Raw genomic sequence first — 23,311 nt, 5'->3', positions numbered from 1 at the left:
CAGAACTATCAGAAAGACAATCAGATAAACAAGCATCACCACAACCTCCTGAGACTGGCAATAGGCAATCACCAACAACAGCAGTGGATGTAACCCCAAGCCCCTCTGTATCTCCTTCACCCCCCCAGACTGCGTTTTCCTGAGAAAATGGAGAGACTATTGTCTTTAAGCCGAGTGTCTTTGGCAAGCCCAAGAGGACACTCAAATCAAGTACCATACACAGAGCTGTCTCATGGTCAGGCCTTGTGTACCCCAAAATCTCTAATGATATATCCAACTGCCACAGCACCCAAGAAACAGAGGGCACCACCTCCCCCTGTGATTACAGATAAGACTTAAGGACCATGTGCACAGCTACAGTTCACCAGCAGCAGTGAAGACCTTCATGTTGGAACGAACTGATATAATCTGGGTCCAGATGGTAGTTTTGAAAATAAGCTGGTACCCACGACGTACTTTTCTATTCCTGTGCTAACAAGAAGGAGAGGTGTTCTTATCCTATCAATGGGGTAAACTCATCAAATCTCCTTCCAGTTCCAAAACAACCACAGAACGCTTCTGTGGAAATTATCCCCACATTCACTGTAAAACTAGCTCTTCAGAATGTAAGATCACTTAATAAGCCTTTTTTAATTAATGACTTCATCGGTACACACAAACTGGATTTTATGCTTCTTACTGAAACTTGGCTTGAACAATCAAGTAGCTCTATTACTCTTATTGAAGCAACTCCCCCACTCTTTGATTTCATGAGTGTTGGAAGAGCCAATAAACGAGGAGGAGGAATAGCAAATATATACAAGGCATGTTTTCAGTACAAACAGACAACTCTTGGTGATTTTACATCTTTTGAATACCTAAGTGCAATCCTAAAATGTTCTTCTAACATATTAGTGTTGACTATTTACAGACCACCAAGACTTTCTGCACCACTGTTCCTAGAGGAGTTTGGGGAACTGTTGTCAAATATTTGTTTAGAGTTTGACAATCTTATTATTTCTGGGGATTTTAATTTCCATGTTGATAATCCAGATAACACGTATGCAAATGAATTTCTTACACTGATTGATGCCTTCAACCTAACACAACATGTACAAGGGCCAACACACTCCCATGGCCACACCCTCAACCTTGTCATCACTAAGGGTCTTAATGTATCTACTAGTGTCATGGACCTGGGTATATCTGGTCATTTCTGTGTTTTCTTTGATGTTTCCATTTCCCCTCACTTTCAAAACAAGTCTGTGACTGTAAAAAAGAGGGTAATTACCAATGGCACAGCAGCTCTTTTTGAGCAGGCACTCTCAGAACTCCCATGTCAATCTTCAGATTGTGCAGATGATCTAATGGAAATTTTTAATTCAAGAATGAATCATATTATGGATGCTATTGCTCCTTTAAAAACCAAAAGAGTCATAGACAAAGGAAAAGCACCCTGGAAACTAAATCCAACAGTTAAAATGTTAAAGAGGGAATGTAGAAAGTCTGAAAGAAAATGGCGTAAATCTAAACTCCAGATTCATTATCAACTCTACAAAGGGATGTTATGTAAATACAACTTAGACATTTCTAAAGCAAGACAGTCTTTTTTTGCTGACATTATTAATAGGAATATCAATAATGCCCGTGTGCTATTTTCTACAGTTGAAAAGCTAACAAACCCATCAAAACAAATGCCTTCTGAATTTCTCTCAGTTAACACATGCAACGACTTTGCATCTTTTTTCAAAGGAAAGATTGATAAAATACGTATGAATATAGCCACACAGGTGCAAACACTTCAAAATCTGGAACCATTGGATAACGAGAGAGGGGGTCGTAATACAATGTCAACATTTAGTTTAATTGATGTTGAGACTCTGAGAAAAACAGTACAAAGTCTCAGCTCCTCCACATCTGAACTGGACATTTTACCTACAGTCTTTTTCAAATCTGTTCTTCACCTAATATCAGACGAAGTACTTCAGATTATCAACACCTCCTTACGAACTGGCATGTTTCCCTCATCTCTGAAAAAAGCGGTTGTAAAACCCCTACTGAAAAAGAATAACCTGGATGTCTCAGTACTCAACAACTACAGGCCCATATCCAATTTGCCATTCGTTGGTAAAATAATTGAAAAAATTGTTTTTAATCAATTAACTGCCTTCCTGACATTAAACGGATGTTTTGATAAGTTTCAGTCAGGTTTTCGTGCCAATCATAGCACTGAAACAGCTCTTACTAAAGTCATGAATGACCTACGTCTAAATTCTGATGCTGGTAAAACATCAGTCTTGGTGCTTTTAGACTTAAGTGCTGCATTTGACACGGTAGATCATTCCATACTGTTACATCAACTGGAGCATTGGGTTGGATTTACTGGTATAGTAATCAACTGGTTAAAATCTTACCTACAACAAAGATTTTTTATGTGGCCATTGGAGGCCACAGTTCATCACCCGTGTCCTTGAACTGTGGGGTTCCCCAGGGCTCAATCCTGGGACCATTACTATTCAACCTTTATATGCTCCCACTTGGACAAATTATTAAGAATAACTCAATAAACTTCCATAGCTATGCAGATGACACTCAGCTTTACTTAGCTATGTCACCTAATGACTATGCCCCTTCTGAGTCTCTTCATAGATGCATTAACCAAATTAACAAATGGATGTCTCACAATTTTCTTCAGCTGAATGCAGATAAAACTGAAGCAATTATATTTGGCAAAAAGGAGGAAAGGCTTAGGATTGCCACTGTTCTTGAAACTAAGGGGCTTAAAGCAAAGGATACTGTCAAAAACCTTGGTGTCCTTATTGACAGCGAACTTAACTTCAACAGTCATATGAAAGTGGTAAAAAAGTCTGCATTCTATCACCTAAAAAACATTTCTAAACTCAGGGGTCTCATGTCAAAACATGATCTAGAAAAACTTATTCATGCTTTCATCTCCAGTAGGGTTGATTACTGCAATAGCCTTTTCACAGGTCTTCCAAAAAAGACCATCAAAGAGCTTCAACTAATCCAAAATGCAGCAGCAAGGGTTCTTACAAGAACAAAAAGGGTAGTCCATATCACTCCAATCCTAAGGTCTCTGCACTGGCTCCCAGTGAGCTATAGAATTGACTTTAAAGCACTACTTCTTCTATTTAAAACATTAAATGGGATGGAACCCAGCTACCTACTGGATATGTTTCAATTATATGCACCAACTAGGTCTCTAAGATCACAGGAGAAAAACTTGCTAGTAATACCAGCTGTCAAAACGAAGTGTGGTGAAGCAGCCTTTAGTTGCTATGCTGCTAAGCTTTGGCACCAACTTCCAGATGATATCAAAAATGCTCCTACTGTTGTTAGTTTTAAATCCAGGCTCAAGACAAAGCTGTTTTCAGATGCTTTCACTTGATTAATTTTTACCTAAGTAATTAATTTCCTTTAACAATTTCTTTTAATTTTAATGATTTTACTTTCTTTATTTTAATTTCCTTTTAATCTTGGATTTTAATTATTTTACTTTTACTTTAATTCTTTGTTACTGTGATCCTCGTAGATTTTGTCTGCGGGACAATTTTTGGTGATCCTCGTAGATTTTGTCTGAGGGACGATTTTATTTGGTGATCCTCGTAGATTGTGTCTGTGGGACGATTTTTGGTGATCCTCGTGGAAGAGCCACGGGAAGAGCGCGCTTTATGTGATCCTCGTAGATTTTGTCTGCGGGACGATTTTTGGTGATCCTCGTAGATTTTCTCTGCGGGACGATTTTTGGTGATCCTCGTGGAAGAGCCACGGGAAGAGTGCGCTTTATGAGTTAAACCCATAATAATAATTAATCTCGAGGCTGATTCCTTTTTTGAACTTTTATTTCATTTTATTATTTTATTTCTACTATTGTTTAATTCTTATTATTTTTCTTCCCCAATTATTTTATGTAATTTTATTTTCTATTGTTTACTGTTCTGCTTTTACTTCTGTAAAGCACATTGAACTGCCACTGTGTATGAAATGTGCTATATAAATAAACTTGCCTTGCCTTGCCTTAAAAGGTTGAGGTGGTAGATTTGCAGCACCCCACCCCTATCCGTTCACCTCACCTCATAGTCAACGTCCCTGACTCGCTGTGTGACTTCGAAGGGCCCTTGCCACTTGCCGACTAATTTGGAGCTTGACATGGGCAATAATACAAGCACTTTGTCTCCCGGCGTGAACTCTCAAAGGTGCGTGCCCCTGTCATACAGCCGGCTTTGACGTTCTTGCGCCTGCTGCAAATTCTCCTGGGTTAGGTGCATGAGGGTGTGGAGTTTGGCGTGCAGGTCAAGAACATACTGGATTTTGTTTTTACTAGGTGAAGGTCCATCCTCCCAATTTTCCCATAGCACATCCAGAATGCCACGTGGCTTACGCCCATATAATAATTCAAAGGGAGAAAACCCCGTGGAGGCTTGCAGGATCTTTTGTACTGCGAATAACAGGGGCTTGAGCCACTTATCCCAATTACGCACATCTTCATTTATGAATTTCCAGATTATATTCTTGAGTGTTTGGTTAAATCGTTCTACTAAACCATCCGTTTGTGGGTGATAGACACTGGTGCGGATAGACTTAATCCCCAGTAACCCATACAGTTCATGCAGTGTGCATGACATAAATGTAGTGCCTTGGTCTGTCAGGATTTCTTCCTGAATCCCGATCCAGGAGATAAAGCGGAAGAGCACTTCTGCAATACTGCGTGCTGAGATATTGCGGACAGGCACTGCTTCTGGATATCACATTGCATAGTCCACCAGAACTAAAATAAAGCGACATTCCCGTGCTGACTGATCTAATGGCCAGACGAGATCCATCCCAATTCGCTCAAGTGGGGTCTCGATTAGAGGGAGAGGGCGCAACGGCACTTTTGGAGTGGCCGCGGGATTTACTAATTGGCATTCATGGCATGCCACACACCACTAACAGACATCCCCACGAATCCCTGGCCAATAGAACTGGGCCATTATTCGGCCTAGTGTTTTATCTTGCCTTAAGTGTCCAGCCATGGGATTAAAGTGAGCCGCATGGAATACGAGTTCCCTACGGCTCTTTGGGATTAACAACTGGGCTATTCGTTCATTAGTTTGAGTGTCCTGCATCACTCGGTACAATCTATCTTTAATAATAGTAAAAAATAAGGGAAGGTCGGTGCCGTGCTTCGCTAAAGAGTTTGGCCATCGATTACTCTCACTTGGTCAAACGCATGCTGCAGAGTCTCATCTCGCGACTGCTCTAACGGGAAATGGAAATCCCCAAGGGAATCCCCGAGAGAGGGAGGAGGAGCGGGCTGCTCCTCTTTCTGACGCAGTGTTGACATAGACAGCTCTGTGACAGCTTCTCCAGTCAATACCACACCGGGATCTTCCCGTGACCTACTAGTGCAGGACCCATTAAGTGTTAAATATTACATCAGTTTTTTAAACCCTGGCCAATTGGTACCCAAAATCAACGAGTGGGTGAGACAAGGACTAACCACCGCCTTTATTCTATGCATTTGGCCCCGGAATAGAATATGGACAAACACTAGAGGGTAATGGTGAACATCCCCGTGCACACACAACACTTTCACCCCTTGTGCACAAAGAGAAGCAAGGCATCTCCCCTCGAAGAGAAGCGAGGGGAGATGCCTCGTCTGCCTGCCGTTGGAGCCGCCTCCAGATGGTCCTCCGCCAGCTCGATGGCTCGTTCCAGCAATGCCAGGCGGTGACACTGGACCCATTCCGCCGTTCCTTCCAGAAGTCGAGAGATAAACTGTTCCAGTGCCACCAGATCGATGATCTTGTTGGCATCACGGTCTTCCGCCCTCAGCCACTGCCAGCAGGCATCCTGGAGTTGCTGGCCAAATGCAACGGCCAACCGACCTCCAATACCAGCGTCCGGAAGCTGTCGCCCCACCCCATGGGCTCCATGGCTGGTCATTTTATCTCCCAGGACACCCTCTTGTCTGTGTTACATTCTGGATCTCCCTTTTAATTTTGCTGTCAGAGGTTGTCAGAGGAGTCAATTTAAATTAGCAAATAATAGTTTTATACTTGATAGAGATCACATTCAAAATGTGTCGAACATAGTAAAACCTATAAACCAGACATTTTGAATCAAAGCCTGAGGTTTGTGAGGGAGTTTCAGGTATTGATATAATACAGTGATACTTGAAAGTTTGTGAACCCTTTAGAATTTTCTACATTTCTGCATAAATATGACCTGAAACATCATCAGATTTGCACACAAGTCCTAAAAGTAGATAAAGAGAACCCAATTAAACAAATGAGACAAAAACATTATGCTTGGTTATTTATTTATTTATTTATTTATTTATTGAGGAAAGTGATCCAATATTACATATCTGTGAGTGGCAGCAGTATGTGAAACTCTAGGATGAGCAGTTAATTTGAAGGTGAAATTAGAGTCAGGTGTTTTCAATCAACAGGATGACAATCAGGTGTGAGTGGGCACCCTGTTTTATTTAAAGAACAGGGATCTATCAAAGTCTGATCTTCACAACACAGGTTTGTGGAAGTGTATCATGGCATGAACAAAAGAGATTTCTGAGGACCTCAGAAAAGCGTTGTTGATGCTCATCAGGCTGGAAAAGGTTACAAAACCATCTCTAAAGAGTTTGGACTCCACCAATCCACAGTCAGAGAGATTGTGTACAAATGGAGGAAATTCATGACCATCGTTACCCTCCCCAGGAATGGTCAACCAACAAAGATCAATTCCTCCAAGCCAGTGTGCAGGACTGATCAACAGTTACCAGAAATGTTTAGTTGCAGTTATTGCTGCACAAGGGGTTCACACCAGATACTGAAAGCAAAGGTTCACATAATTTTGCCACTCACAGATATGTAATATTGGATCATTTTCCTCAATGAACAAATGACCAAGTATTATATTTTTGCATCATTTGTTTAACTGGGTTCTCTTTATCTACTTTGAGGACTTGTGTGAAACTCTGATGATGTTTTAGATCATTTATGCAGAAATATAGAAAATTCTAAAGGGTTCACAAACTTTCAAGCACCACTGCTCCAATCCATCCAACCATTATCTGTAGCTGCTTATCCTGTTCTGCAGGGTCGCAGGCAAGCTGGAGCCTATCCCAGCTGACTATGGGCGAGACATGGGGTACACCCTGGACAAGTCGCCAGGTTATCACAGGGCTGACACAGAGACAAACAACCATTCACATTCATACCTACAGTCAATTGAGAGCCACCAATTAGCCTAACATGCATGTCTTTGGACTGTGGGGGAAACCGGAGCACCCGGAGGAAACCCACGTAGACACAGGGAGAACATGCAAACTCCACACAGAAAGGACCTTGCCAGTTGCTGGGCTTGAGCCCAGGACCTTCTTGCTGTGAGGTGACAGTGCTAACCACTACACCACTGTGCCACCTGCTCCAATCCTTAAAAAAATAAAATAAATAGATAGATAAATTTAAAAAACAGGGTGGTACATATTCAAGTACATAGTGTAAAATATATAGTACAGTGCTCAGCATAAATGAGTACACCCCCTTTGAAAAGTAACATTTTAAACAATATCTCAATGAACACAAACAATTTCCAAAATGTTGACAAGACAAAGTTTAATATAACATCTGTTTAACTTATAATGTGAAAGTAAGCTTAATAATATTACTTTAGATTACACATTTTTCAGTTTTACTCAAATTAGGGTGGTGCAAAAATGAGTACACCCCACAACAAAAGCTACTACATCTAGTACTTTGTATGGCCTCCATGATTTTTAATGACAGCACCAAGTCTTCTAAGCATGGAATGAACAAGTTGGCGACATTTTGCAATATCAATCTTTTTCCATTCTTCAACAATAACCTCTTTTAGTGACTGGATGCTGGATGGAGAGCAATGCTCAACTTGTCTCTTCAGAATTCCCCAAAGAAAATAATTTCTTTACACCACAAAGGTGAAGGCCACAAGAAGATCAGCAAAGCTTTACTTATCAGTCAGAATACTGTAGCAAAAGTGGTACAAAAATTGAAGAAAGATGGAACTGCAACCATCTCACAGAGACGTCCAGGTCGTCCACGGAAGTTAACAACTCAACAGGAGCGTCTTCTGATGAGCAGGGTTGAAGAAAATCAGCATACAAGTTCACTGCAGTTATCTAAAGAAGTAGAAAGCCAAACTGGGGTGACTATTTCCCATGACACAATATGGCGTACGCTGCAGAGGAATGGCATGCGTGGATGCCGTCCATGAAAGAAGCCTCTCCTAAAGCCCAGGCACAAAAAAGCCCACCTAGAGTTTGCCAGGGCCCATGCTGACAAAGATGAAGACTACTGGGACTCTATAGTCTGGAGTGATGAGACCAAGATAAATGTTTTTGGAACTGATGGCTTCAAAACTGTATGGCATCGCAAAGGTGAGGAATACAAAGAAAAATGCATGGTGCCTACAGTGAAACATGGTGGTGGCAGTGTCCTTATGTGGGGCTGCATGAGTGCTGCTGGTGTCGGGGAGCTGCATTTCATTGATGGCATCATGAATTCACAGATGTATTGCTCTATATTGAAAGAGAAGATGCTACCATCACTCCGTGCCCTTGGTCGTCGTGCACTTGTCCAACATGACTAAACACACATCTAAGGCCACTGTTGGATTTCTGAAAAACAGGGTGAAAGTGATTCAGTGGCCAAGTATGTCTCCTGATCCGAACCCAATCGAACACCTATGGGGAATTCCGAAGAGACAAGTTGAGCATCACTCTCCATCCAGCATCCAGTCACTAAAAGAGGTCATTGTTGAAGAATGGAAAAAGATTGATGTTGCAAAATGTCGCCAACTTGTTCATTCCATGCCTAGAAGACTTGGTGCTGTCATTAAAAATCATGGAGGCCATACAAAATACTAGATGTAGTAGTTTTTGTTGTGGGGTGTACTCATTTTTGCACCACCCTAATTTGAGTAAAACTGAAAAAATGTGTAATCTAAGTTATATTATTAACCTTACTTTCATGTTATAAGTTAAACAGATGTTATATTAAACTTTGTTTTGTCAACATTTTGGAAATTGCTTGTGTTCACTGAGATATTGTTTAAAATGTTACTTTTCAAAGGGGGTGTACTCATTTACGCTGAGCACTGTATATAGTATGATGTTTGAGATGTATTGGGAGTTCTATAGGGGAGTGTTGAGGAGTCCATACAAATTACATTGATCACCCTTCTCCTCATCTAGCAAGCCCAGGTGCAGGCTATGTGTGGTTGCCAAGCGACCTAGTTGTTATCACAAGCTGTGACTTAATTTAAACAATGCTATACTTAAAAGTATTAATTTAAAAGCTAAATAAGTTTATAGAACATGTTATTAGGTGAGAGTTTTTAGAGCTATTTTTTTATTCAAACGCTCAACTTTTTATTAATAAATCAGTTAGTGTTTATACTGAAAGGGGTTTGAGTAATCTCATCTCATTATCTCTAGCCGCTTTACCCTTCTACAGGGTCGCAGGCAAGCTGGAGCCTATCCCAGCTGACTACGGGCAAAAGGCAGGGTACACCCTGGACAAGTCGCCAGGTCATCACAGGGCTGACACATAGACACAGACAACCATTCACACTCACATTTACACCTACAGTCAATTTAGAGTCACCAGTCAACCCAACCTGCATGTCTTTGGACTGTGGGGGAAACCGGAGCACCCGGAGGAAACCCACGCGGACACGGGGAGAACACAGAACGGCCCTCGCCGGCCCCGGGGCTCAAACCCAGGACCTTCTTGCTGTGAGGCGACAGCGCTAACCACTACACCACCGTGCCGCCCGGTTTGAGTAATAAGTTACTTAAATATGAAGTTCTGCTGCTGAGGTCATGTCACATTGTGCTATAGTGCCTCCACCCTTTAGTGTGTGGTAATGTCTGAGGACATGGACAACTAATGTGACAAATATATATCAAGAGATTATGTGTAGTGTCAGTGTGACTTACATGTGTGCATAGTTACAAGTAAGTATATTGCCTGCCTAACTACTTAAGCAATTCAGGTCGATACATACCTTCAAGAAGTCTTGGTATTTAATTCTGTACATCAAGTGATCTATTTAAAGTTTGACTTAACCTTGTTGAACCCCTCCTAGTCTGCTGTTTGAATTCTTTCAATTACCCTGTTCACTGGTTTTGGCTTACTGATTGGATAATGTTTGTGCTTTTTGAATTGTGGCTTTTATAATCAAGCTCAGGTATAGTTCATGGATTAAAATTCAGCAGTGTGAGAGTATACTTGGAAGTAGAAATCTTTAATTTAATTTAGTTTTGAGAATATATGTGCATGCTCAAGCTACAGTACATGCACAACACTAAAGTTAATATTAAACTGATTTTTAAAAAATAAAATACAAATAAAAAATAAATAAAAAATAAAAAACATTGTATCACAGCTCAAGGGTTGCCTAAACCTCGATTGGTGTTAGAGCCACATGTGAAGGGTTAACTATACTTCCTGCATTCTTGTGTAGAATGAACCATGAACTGCTGTGTAAATATTCCAGCTGCCCACAACACTAATGGCACAACATTTAGCTTTACATTCAATTAGGACCATGGCTGTTCGTATGTTACTTAGGCCCACCACCGCCAATTTGACTATACAGAGAAAGGCAGGAGGAAATGTTACAGCTTCTGCCCCTCCTAGGAGCATCAGGACTGAGGCTGACCTCCCTGAGGTTACCCTTCCTACAATACTGTACAAGATGATTTTCAAAGGGTACTACAATCGCATGCATGAGCTGCAGGTACAGTATGTTCAGTCATGTGGTCTCTTCACCTGTATGGACATTTATTTGATATCATTGCTGGTCTTCTTAATATTTTACCCAGTTTGCAACTGCTGACTTTATAAATTGATTATGGTTTGAGCAGTGAAAACAGAACTGTAGAAGAAGAAAAGAATTGCATGAACTCAGTACAAGAGGTATTTTATAACTTAGGAATGAAGAGTTGCTCTATTTATTATCTAGTTTAACCTCTTTTTATCTAGATGCTACATTTTATCAATGGCATTGACATTTTTTTCTCTTTGTAATTTCCCTAGTTGTACGATAAACAACTTTATGGCCCTATGTACAAAGTAAAGACTGGCAGCGTGGTTACTGTTTCTTTAAGTAGTGTGAAAGTTCTAGAGGAACTGTTGAGAAAAGATGAGAAATTCCCTTGTAGAGGAGACATGACCCTATGGACTGAATATCGAAAGATAAAGGACTTAGGCTATGGCCCCTTCACTGAGTAAGCAAGAGCCACCTTTTACACAATCACTTTTTAGTTCTGCTGTGTGATTTATTTATTTTGAGACTCAAATTCTGTACATAACATGGCAATTAGAGCTAAATTAATTTTAATTTATTCACTGAACTGAAAATCTACATTTGGCTAGCACACAATTTTCTCATAAAATAATATTTTAAACATCGAAGGTGTACAGTTGCAGTTGGTGCAGTTGAGGGACAGTCTGTTTGTGGCTTAACTGTGTTAAATATGTTGTTTTGATCAGAGAAGGAGAAAAGTGGTACAAACTCCGATCAGTGCTGAACAAAAGTATGCTGCATCCAAAGGATGCAATGAAGTATGAGAATGTGGTTAATGAGGTAGTCACAGATTTTATGAAAAGGATATGCCATCTGCGCAAGATGAGCTCCACTGGAGACCTGGTACCCAACATGTCCAATGAGCTGTACCGCTTCACTCTAGAAGGTACCGTATGGTTTGTCAGCTCTTAATGATACCTGCAAAAATTGTATCTAATCAATTATTGGCTTATAGTGCATGTGATGAGAGAAATGTAAGATAATGATAAACCAATTTAATGTCTGATTTAAGCATTTCTCCTTTCTGTCTTAATTCCTGCTTATTCAGGAATCTCCCGCATACTGTTTGAGACTCGGATTGGCTGTCTGGAGGATGAGATTCCAGCTGAGACTCAAAATTTCATTAACTCCATTGCCCAGATGTTCACTTACAGTCTTCCTGTGTCCGTGCTTCCCAAGTGGACACGGAATTTTTTGCCATTCTGGCAGCGCTATGTGGCTGGTTGGGACGGAATCTTCGGATTCGGTGAGATGATGAAGAAATTGCTGTAACATCAAATAGCTCTCTCTATCTCTTATTATCTCTGTAGAAGAAATGTAATATATATATTTTTCATCTAGTAATATACAATATGTTTTATTATTTCTTATGTTGGTCTATTTAAATTGAGAAAAATATCTGTGGGTTTCAACAGCTTGCAAGCTAATTGACAGGAAGATGGAGGACATTCAGATGCGCTTGGATGCAGGTCAGGATGTTGCAGGAGAGTACCTCAGCTATTTGCTCTCTAATACCAACCTGAGCAAGAAGGATGTGTATGGGAGCATTGCTGAACTGCTCCTGGCAGGAGTGGACACAGTAAGGATAACATTACACTATAGTTTTGAGTTTGAGTGTTGGTTGAAGATGTATGGTTCTTAGTGATGAAGAATAAAATGGAATGAAATGTGATGTCTTTTAAGACATCCAACACTATGATGTGGGCCTTGTACCTGCTGTCACGGCATCCAAAGACACAGGACACACTGTATCAGGAAGTGACCAGTGTTGTAAATGGGGACAAAATTCCAACGACTGAAGAAATAAACAGCATGCCCTACCTCAAGGCTGTCATCAAGGAGACTCTCAGGTGGATGTTTGGATGGAGAGAAATAAATGAAATACAAAACAGTGGGTATATGAATTAGTTAAGGCCAGTCCACCACAGTTTACCACTGATTATGTAGGACAGAATTGGAGTCATCATGTCATGGGCAGTTTGAATATTTAACATAAAATAAAATGTGTCATTATAAAGAATTTGGTTATTTTATCTGTTATTAACATGAATATGATTGTGTATAGAATGTACCCAGTTGTTCCCATAAATGGACGTCTTTTATCAGGAAGTGATGTGGTAATTGGAGGACTCTTCTTCCCTAAAAAGGTGATTTTTTTTTTTTTAATATAGTATGTATTGGCTCCCTAAACTCACTGTTTAACTGAATAACTGCTCTTATGAACAGACCTCATTTTCGATCAACCATTATGCGATCAGTCAGGATGAGACAATTTTCCCTGAACCAAGAATCTTCAAGCCTGAACGCTGGTTACGGGATGGGAGGGAAAGGCCTAATCCATTCGGCTCCATCCCATTCGGGTTTGGAGTGAGAGGATGTGCTGGTCGACGGATCGCTGAACTAGAGATGCACCTGGCTCTGGCAAGGGTAAAAAAAAGAGATCATTTATAAAGTATCATCTACCTGTTTATTTATTATCAGTTATTTACCATGGACCACATCCAGAGTTGATGACCTAAGTTCAAAATATCAATACAGATGGAAAGATGTTTGCAGTTCATGCACGATAACTTCCTGCTCTGTCCTTTTGGACCATCAGTAATCAATCAGTTTTTAATGCCTCTGATTATAAAGGTAGAGCAGAATATAAATCGCTGTGCACATATTGAATGAGCAACCAGTAAGGGGCAGTTCATGGTTAATGCATTGCTGCAAACTTAAAAGGAAATGTCATTATCAGCACCAACATCTCATCTCATCTCATCTCATTATCTCTAGCCGCTTTATCCTGTTCTACAGGGTCGCAGGCAAGCTGGAGCCTATCCCAGCTGACTATGGGAGAAAGGCAGGGTACACCCTGGACAAGTCGCCAGGTCATCACAGGGCTGACACATAGACACAGACAACCATTCACACTCACATTCACACCTATGGTCAATTTAGAGTCACCAGTTAACCTAACCTGCATGTCTTTGGACTGTGGGAGAAACCAGAGCACCCGGAGGAAACCCACGCAGACACGGGGAGAACATGCAAACTCCACACAGAAAGGCCCTCGCCGGCCACGGGGCTCGAACCCGGACCTTCTTGCTGTGAGGCGACAGCGCTAACCACTACACCACCGTGCCGCCCAGCACCAACACATACAGTCCATTATGCTAGTGAGTCCTGAGCAGAATGCCATATTTCAATTGATTTTTGTGGGTCCTCAAGCTATTACAAAGTCTGGAAGTAGTGGTTCTGATACTCTGCCACCTTCTGCAAGATAGTAAGGAAACCAAGCACTTATGAAAGTGCTTAATAAAGAAACACAAGACCAGTGAGCATGTTCACAACTGCTTTCTCTATTGGCTGTAGAGAGACCAGTGTAATTCCCAAATCAGTAATACAGTTGCTCTGGATATTATCTATAGTTGTCTTGCAAGGAAAGTAATGAGGATGGATGTAATGAGAGGTTTGCTTTCCTTGGTCTGAAAAATGGAGATGCTGCTAGGTTTCAGAGGGCCCAGGGGTGGTCCTCTGTGACATGCACATCAAGGAATTCTTGACAAACTTGGTTCAGAGTCAATCTCAGAATCAGTGGGTGTGAGGCAGGAATACACTCTGGAAGGGATGCATGTCGATATGACACCATGGATACACACAAGGAGCAATTTGGAGTTTTTGGGAGGTGAGAAGAAAATAGAGAACCTGTAAAAAAAAATGCAGGTGTGGGAAGAGCATGCAAAACTCCACACAATAAGCTGAATTCAACTTTGAACCACAATCTGTTCTTCTTCTTTCATGTTCTGCCTGATGGCTTCAGCCATCAAAGTTTCAAGGGAAGAATTACAGTAGTGGCTTTCCGTTGCCTTCTACTGGATTATCATAGAGGTTTTCTCCTCTCAACCATTCATATACACACACACACCTGTGGACAATTTAGAGTAGCCAGTTAACCTAACTGCATGTCTTTGGACTGTGGGGGAAACTGGAGCACCTGGAGGAAACCCACACAGACATGGGGATAACATACAAACTCCACATAGAAAGGCCCCCCATCAGCCACTGGGCTCGAACCCAGAACCTTCTTGTTGTGAGGTGACAGTGCTAACCACTACACCACTGTGCTGCCCCCACAATCTGTATTCAAATTAATTTTTGCTGACAAGGCCCACCAGTATTAAGCCATCACTGAACTTGATGATGTGACCTGAGCTGTGCTTTGTCAACAGCATAAACAACAGTCAACTGAGCAGAAAGTCCTGGTACAGGTGGGTGTTAAGTATAGTGGTGTTGGAGGTCGTGTTGCCACCTACAGATTTTTCTCCTTTTCACCAGGATGTCTATGTGACTGCTGCTACTTGATGTTGAACAAATCCTTGCCAGACTGGATATTGCCAAAAAAAGCAATATTTAAAAAAAAAGGATAAACTGCAGTATGCCAACACTGCACATGCAATGATCCAACCAGCATGAAAGTAGGGTTGAATACTGCTGTGTAAAACTTTGGTATCACTTTCAACTATTCACTACACATTTTCAATCAACTCTGAATGTGACCTCCTGTATAAACGTTTATATTTTAGTATCCAATCACATATGTTCAGTGTTGAACTGCTGTATTTTTCATTTTCTAGATAATAAAGCTGTTTGAAGTGAAGCTGGATCCCAGCATAGGAGAGGTCAAAGCTCTTAATCGCACTGTACTTGTGGCAGACCGACCAGTCAATTTTCATTTTCTGGAGCGGAAAGATGCATCCACTTAAAGTCAGAATTATTAACTTTGGTCAAGTTTTGTGACAGAAGGAGTCCACCTACTCTCTCCAAGACCATTTCTATAAGGACATGCAAGGGCAAAATGTATCATAGTCTGTTCTAGAACAACTTACACTGATTGAATTTGTAGAATGAATACAGGTATGCCATTGCTTATGCTACTTTTAGGTAAATTACATTCACAGCTAAACTGTGACAATGCTTTTTGCTAAACCTCTGCTTGAGTTCTAGCTATTACAATGTAAAGACAATCAAGTATAGCAATATTTTTAGTGAAACATTGCAAACAGGTAGCCCATCCATCTGTTATCTGTAGATGTCTGTGAAGATTCTCAATCATAGTATCATCAGGTCATAGTAAACTGTGGGTGGTAAAAGAGAGCAACTGGACTTGCTTGAAGATTCTAGAAGATTAGTCAGACAGAACTGAAGAAGCCTTTTGGATGAGAGGTCAAACGTCTTCAAGAATCTTCAAGCAAGTCCAGTTGCTCTCTTTTACCACCCACTGTTATCTGTAGCCGCTTATCCTGTTCTCCAGGCTCGCAGGCAAGCTGGAGCCTATCCCAGCTGACTATGGGTGAGAGGTGGGGTACACCCTGGACAAGTCACCAGGGTTGACACAGAGACAAACAACCATTCACACTCAAATTCACACCTACGGTCAAAATAGAGCCACCAATTAACCTTACCTGCATGTCTTTGGACTGTGGGGGAAACCGGAGCACCCAGAGGAAACCCACGCAGCCATGGGGAGAACATGCAAACTCCACACAGAAAGGCCCTCGCCGGCCGCTGGACTCAAACCCAGGACTTTCTTGCTGTGAGGTGACAGTACTCACCACTACACCACCGTGTCGCCCTAAACAAGCAGCCATGAATGCCATATTGACTATTGTTGTGGAACCTCTCTCAAGTAAAAATGATTCAAAGTCAAAGAGGTTGCAGAAAAGTTTAGACCTTTATTAAATCAATTAACAAAGGCAGAGTTTGGTCTGCAGAGTAAACTGGTTCCAAATCTCAAATCATCCATTATTATAGTATTCCACCAATGCCAGACTTACACTATATAAGGAGACATTTCTGCCTCTCTCTTCCACTGTCCCCAAAGTGAACTGCACTGTTTTCAATCCAAGGAGAGACTTCCCTGATTATTCTTAATATTAAAACAAACCACCTGTGCTCAGTGACAAATATGTATCCAAACAAGGCTTTTAAGGTCATTCCAATAATATAGATCCAAATAAGCCTTTGTTCTAGTTTGAGGTTATTTCTAGTACAACACATGCTTCAGGGTTCCAATAACAGTATAAAGCTTTGAATATAGATATTTGTAATATCAGCTTCATTAACTCTTGACTGAAAATCAACATGAGGGCAATTCCATGTAAATGTCAACCTCACCATGCAAAAATAAAGCAGCATGTAATACATCAAAACCACTCCCAGAGATATCACCTAGGCCTGTATTTTACAGATGTGAATAAGTTGAACCAATTTGTAACCAACCTAATATGTCACTGTCAGTCTTTCTTTCTTATAATGTAAAACCCAAGCTAAAACCAACTTTGATCATGTACAATTCTATATTATTGCCACAAGCCACAGAAATGTATGCTAAAATCCACAAAACAGCAAAACAATAGCCATCCTAAATATTATTTAAGAACTTTGATAGTTTTAGCTGATATTTAGAGAGTTTTTCAAAGGGCTATGGTGGTTAAATTGCTGATTTTCTAAACATACGCCATGTCTATTTCAGACGCGTCACATCCATAACGGAATTTCGTCACATCCATAACGCTGACTTTTCCTTCCGAAACTCTGCATGAAATACAAAATATTTTAAACAAAGATTTTTTAATATTCACCTTGGACCCCTCTATCAAATGGATATCTCCATTTCGACATTAGGTTTACAATTTCACAGAGTTTGATAAAAATGTACAGTCACCCAAGAAAAGTGATACTTTTTCTGTCACATCCATAACGCATCTTTTATTGGCATTTTCTGGCATGCCCGAGATGTACTATGGGAATTGTTCTTGTTCTATCACTTCTCCAGTATGGTACAGCCTTAAAATATGCAACACCTGTTTAAATACTGGGAGACAATAAAACATGCACTGGGTCATTTGTTGCCATTTTGAGTTCAAGTGTCACGTCCATAACACTGGAATTGCTCGCGACTGGCTTTGAATCGAAATGCAACCATCATAAACCAAATTGTTGCTTATGTGATTACATCAAGGTATGTGTGTGTGGTTACATATAAATCAAAATACACATGTGATTTCATTAAGGTGTGTGTGTTTGCATATGAATCAAAATACATTTGTGATTACATTAAGGTGTGTGTGTGTGTGTTTGCATATGTGTGTGGTTATCTCATCTCATCTCATTATCTCTAGCTGCTTTATCCTGTTCTGCAGGGTCACAGGCAAGCTGGAGCCTATCCCAGCTGACTATGGGCAAAAGGCAGGGTACACCCTGGACAAGTCACCAGGTCATCACAGGGCTGACACATAGACACAGACAACCATTCACACTCACGGTCAATTTAGAGTCACAAGTTAACCTAACCTGCATGTCTTTGGACTGTGGGGGAAACCGGAGTACCCGGAGGAAACTCACGCGGACATGGGGAGAACATGCAAAGTCCACACAGAAAGGCCCTCGCCGGCCACAGGGCTCGAACCCGGACCTTCTTGCTGTGAGGCAACAGCACTAACCACTACACCACCGTGCTGCCCTGTGTGTGGTTATATGAATCAAAATGCATTTGATTACATTAAGGCGTGATTACAGTGGGGCAAAAAAGTATTTAGTCAGTCGCCAATTGTGCAAGTTCTCCCACTTAAAAAGATGAGAGAAGCCTGTAATTTTTATCATTGGTATACCTCAACTATGAGAGACAAAATGAGAAAAATAAATCCAGAAAATCACATTGTCTGATTTTTAAAGAATTTATTTGCAAATTATGGTGGAAAATAAGTATTTGGTCAATAACAAAAGTTCATCTCAATACTTTGTTATATACCCTTTGTTGGCAATGACAGAGGTCAAATATTTTCTGTAAGTCTTCACAAGGTTTTTACACACTGTTGCTGGTATTTTGGCCCATTCCTCCATGCAGATCTCCTCTAGAGCAGTGATGTTTTGGGGCTGTCGCTGGGCAACACGGACTTTCAACTCCCTCCAAAGATTTTCTATGGGGTTGAGATCTGGAGACTGGCTAGGCCACTCCAGGACCTTGAAATGCTTCTTACGAAGCCACTCCTTCATTGCCCGGGAGGTGTGTTTGGGATCATTGTCATGCTGAAAGACCCAGCCACATTTCATCTTCAATGCCCTTGCTGATGGAAGGAGGTTTTCATTCAAAATCTCACGATACATGGCCCCATTCATTCTTTCCTTTACACGGATCAGTCGTCCTCGTCCCTTTGCAGAAAAACAGCCCCAAAGCATGATGTTTCCACCCCCATGCTTCACAGTAGGTATGGTGTTCTTTGGATACAACTCAGCATTCTTTCTCCTCCAAACATGACAAGTTTAGTTTATACCAAAAAGTTCTATTTTGGTTTCATCTGACCATATGACATTCTCCCAATCCTCTTTGGATCATCCAAGTGCTCTCTAGCAAACTTCAGACAGGCCTGGACATGTACTGGCTTAAGCAGGGGGACACGTCTGGCACTGCAGGATTTGAGTCCCTGGTGGCGTAGTGTGTTACTGATGGTAGCCTTTGTTACTTTGGTCCCAGCTCTCTGCAGGTCATTCACTAGGTCCCCCTGTGTGGTTCTGGGATTTTTGCTCACCGTTCTTGTGATCATTTTGACCCCACGGGGTGAGATCTTGCGTGGAGCCCCAGATCGAGGGAGATTATCAGTGGTCTTGTATGTCTTCCATTTTCTAATAATTGCTCATACAGTTGATTTCTTCACACCAAGCTGCTTACCTATTGCAGATTCAGTCTTCCCAGCCTGGGGCAGGTCTACAGTTTTGTTTCTGGTGTCCTTTGACAGCTCTTTGGTCTTGGCCATAGTGGAGTTTGGAGTGTGACTGTTTGAGGTTGTGGACAGGTGTTTTTTATACTGATAACGAGTTCAAACAGGTGCCATTAATACAGGTAACGAGTGGAGGACAGAGGAGCCTCTTAAAGAAGAAGTTACAGGTCTGTGAGAGCCAGAAATCTTGCTTGTTTGTAGGTGACCAAATACTTATTTTACTGAGGAATTTACCAATTAATTCATTAAAAATCCTACAATGTGATTTCCTGGATTCTTTCCCCCCATTCTGTCTCTCATAGTTGAAGTGTACCTATGATGAAAATTACAGGCCTCTCTCATCTTTTTAAGTGGGAGAACTTGCACAATTGGTGGCTGACTAAATACTTTTTTGCCCCACTGTATATTAAGGATGTGTGGATGTGATATATACAGTATATAAAATGTCCACACATGTATCCTTATATATATGTAAAAAAAAAAAATCTCCTTCTCACCCCTGGCAGGGGGGATGGTATCCATGTCATCCTCAAGCTCGGGTCCTCTACCAGAGGCCTGGGAGTTTGAGGGTTCTGCGCAGTATCTTCGATGTTCCTAGGACTGCGCTCTTCTGGACTGAGGCTTCAGATGTTGTTCCTGGGATTTGCTGGAGCCACTCTCCCAGTTTGGGGGTTACTGCCCCAAGTGTCCCCACTACCATGGGGACCACGCAACCCTTGACCTTCCACATCCGTTCCAGCTGCTCTTTCAACCCTTGATACTTCTCAAGTTTCTCATGTTCCTTCTTCCTGATGTTGGCGTCAGCTGGGATCACCACATCTATCACCACCACCCTCTTCTGCTCTTTGTCCACCACCACTATGTCTGGTTGGTTAGCCAGGATCTGTTTGTCAGTCTGGAAGCTGAAGTCCCACAGAACCTTGGCCCTGTTGTTCTCAGCCACTTTCTGTGGTATGGCCCATTGGGACTTGGGTACTTCTATTCCATACTGGTTGCAGATGTTCCTGTATACTATCCCAGCCACTTGGTTGTGCCTCTCCATGTACGCTGATCCAGCTAGCATCTTACACCCTGCTACTATGTGCTGGACTGTTTCAGGGGCTTCTTTGCACAGTCTGCATCTTGGGTCTGATCTACTCTGGTAGATCCTGGCCTCTATGGCTCTTGTGCTTATGGCCTGTTCTTGTGCTGCCATGATTAGTGCCTCTGTGCTGTCTGTCAGTCCTGCATTATCCAGCCACTGGTAGGATTTCTTGATATCAGCCACTTCCTCTATCTGATGGTGGTACATGCCATGTAGGGGTTTGTCCCTCCAGGTTGTCTGTTCCTCCTCCTCCTCTGCTCTCTCCTCAGGGTTCTGCTGCCTGAGACATTCACTTAGCAGTTCATCCTTTGGGGCCATCTTTCTGATGTATTCTCGGATTTTCGATGTTTCATCCTGGACCGTGGTCTTGATGCTCACTAGCCCTCGGCCTCCCTCTTTCCACTTAGTGTATAGTCTCAGGGTGCTGGACTTGGGGTGGAACCCTCCATGCATGGTGAGGAGCTTTCTAGTCTTGATATCTGTGGCTTCTATCTCCTCCTTTGGCCAGTTTATGATACCAGCGGGGTATCTGATGACTGGTAGTGCGTACATGTTGATTGCTCGGACCTTGTTCTTACCATTCAGCTGACTTTTCAGGACCTGCCTTACTCTCTGGAGGTATTTGGCTGTGGTTGACTTCCTTGTGGCCTCTTCATGGTTTCCATTAGCCTGTGGGATGCCAAGGTACTTGTAGCTGTCTTGGATATCACCTATGTTGCCCTCTGGTAGGTCAATCCCCTCAGTCCGGATCATCTTGCCTCTCTTTGAGACCATCTGGCCACACTTGTCCAATCCGAATGATATCCCTAGGTCATCGCTGTAGATCCGGGTGGTGTGGATTAGCGAGTCTATTTCTCGCTCATTCCTGGCATACAGCTTGATGTCATCCATGTAGAGCAGGTGGCTGATTGTTGCCCCACTACGGAATCGGTACCTGTAGCCGCTCTTCGTGATGATCCGACTGAGGGGGTTCAGGCCTACCTATGCAGAATAGCAGTAGTGATAGCGCATCTCCTTGGTATATGCCGCACTTGATGTTGACTTGGGCAATGGGTTTTTTTGAGTTGGCCTCTAGGGTTGTCTTCCACATTTCCATTGAGTTCTGGATGAAGGTCCTTAGGTTCCTGTTGATCTTATACAGTTCCAGACATTCCAGTATCCATGTGTGTGGCATTGAGTCGTAGGCTTTCTTATAGTCAATCCAGGCAGTGCACAGGTTGGTCTGTCTCTTCTTACAGTCTCGGGCGACTGTTCTATCAACCAGTAGCTGGTGCTTGGCTCCTCTGGTGTTACTGCCAATTCCTTTCTGTGCCTCGCTCATGTATTGAGTCACATGCTTCCTCATTTTTGCAGCAATGATGCCTGACAGGGCCTTCCATGTTGTGCAGAGATAGGTAATTGGCCGGTAGTTGGATGGGATGGGTCCCTTCTGGGGGTCCTTCATGATTAGGACTGTCCTGCCTTGGGTTAGCCATTCTGGGTGGGTCCCATCCCTCAGCAGCTGGTTCATCTGTGCTGCTAGGCATTCATGGAGTGCAGTTAGCTTCTTCAGCCAGTACGTATGGATCATATCAGGGCCTGGTGCTGTCCAGCTCTTCATCTTTGACACTCTTTCTTGGATGTCTGCCATTGAGATGGTTACTGGTTCTTGTTCTGGGAGGTTGCTGTGGTCAGCTCTTAGGTCCACTAACCATTGGGCATCGGTGTTGTGTGATGCCTTTCTTTCCCATATGTCTTTCCAGTATTTTTCCACCTCAGCTCTTGGTGGGTCTGACCGGTTGTTGTTCCCCTGCCACTGAGAGTACACCTTGGCTGGTTCAGTGGAGAACAGCTTGTTTATTCTCCTGGCCTCTCCCTCCTTGGTGTATCTCTTCAACCGGGTGGCCAGAGCTGTTAGTCGCTGTTTGGCAGTTTCGAGTGCCTCTGGTCTGGAGAGTGAGTTGTACTTCCTGGGTGCCCCTTTATTCACCATGTTCCCTTTCTGTAGTTCAGCTAGCTGGCTAACTTCTCTCCGTGCTGCCTTTATCTTGGCCTCTAATCGTCTCTTCCATGGTGGATACTGTTTGTTATGTCCTGAGCCCACCTTGTGTCCAAGCATCTCCATGATTACTGTTGCTGTACTGTGTATCAGCTTGTTGGTCTCAGTGATGGTTCTTGTGGAGATTGTCTTCAGAGCAGCATTCACATCTACTAGTAGATCTTCTGAAGGTACTTGGCAACTCAGCTTCGGTATTCGTTGGGGGCTCCAGGTTTCCAGTTGGGTCACGAGCTTCCTTCTCAGGTCAGCAGCTCTTGTGTTGAGGCTGTTAGCTGTTGGGGCCTGGTACCCAATCTCTGGTTGTGGGGATGATGATGACATCTCCCCGCTGACCTGTCTTCCTGGCTCCCCCTTGCCGTAGCATCGTTGTTGTATTTCATTAATCTCTAGTTGTGATAGTAAATTTCGGTTACGGATGTTGGAACACTGGGCTAATAGCTGTTTCTTTGTTAGCCTTGATTGTGGGTTTCGAAGTATCCAATGGTCCCACATTCGCTGCATGTATCCCCTCTCTCTGGGATTGCTTGTATAGTAGCATTCCAGCAAATCCATATTTTCTGTCCTCGTCCATCGATGTCTTGTTCCAGTAGC

General features: G+C 42.3%; 1 protein-coding gene across 1 annotated transcript; it reads left to right on the top strand.

Moving 5' to 3' along the window:
- Positions 1-10,539: 10,539 nt before the first annotated feature.
- On the top strand, positions 10,540-15,584 carry LOC132891342 (sterol 26-hydroxylase, mitochondrial-like). The gene is made up of 9 exons (XM_060928856.1): positions 10,540-10,767; positions 11,067-11,257; positions 11,523-11,722; positions 11,885-12,082; positions 12,252-12,415; positions 12,520-12,686; positions 12,902-12,983; positions 13,063-13,263; positions 15,456-15,584. Exons 1-9 carry the CDS (start codon positions 10,540-10,542, stop codon positions 15,582-15,584), a joined length of 1,560 nt encoding a protein of 519 aa, XP_060784839.1.
- The last annotated feature ends 7,727 nt before the right edge of the window (positions 15,585-23,311 follow it).

The sequence above is a fragment of the Neoarius graeffei genome, chromosome 9 (assembly GCF_027579695.1).
Source record: "Neoarius graeffei isolate fNeoGra1 chromosome 9, fNeoGra1.pri, whole genome shotgun sequence".
In the NCBI taxonomy this organism is placed as follows: Eukaryota; Metazoa; Chordata; class Actinopteri; order Siluriformes; family Ariidae; genus Neoarius; species Neoarius graeffei.
Note: the sequence above shows the minus strand (reverse complement) of the source record. Positions and strands in the feature narration are given on the sequence as shown.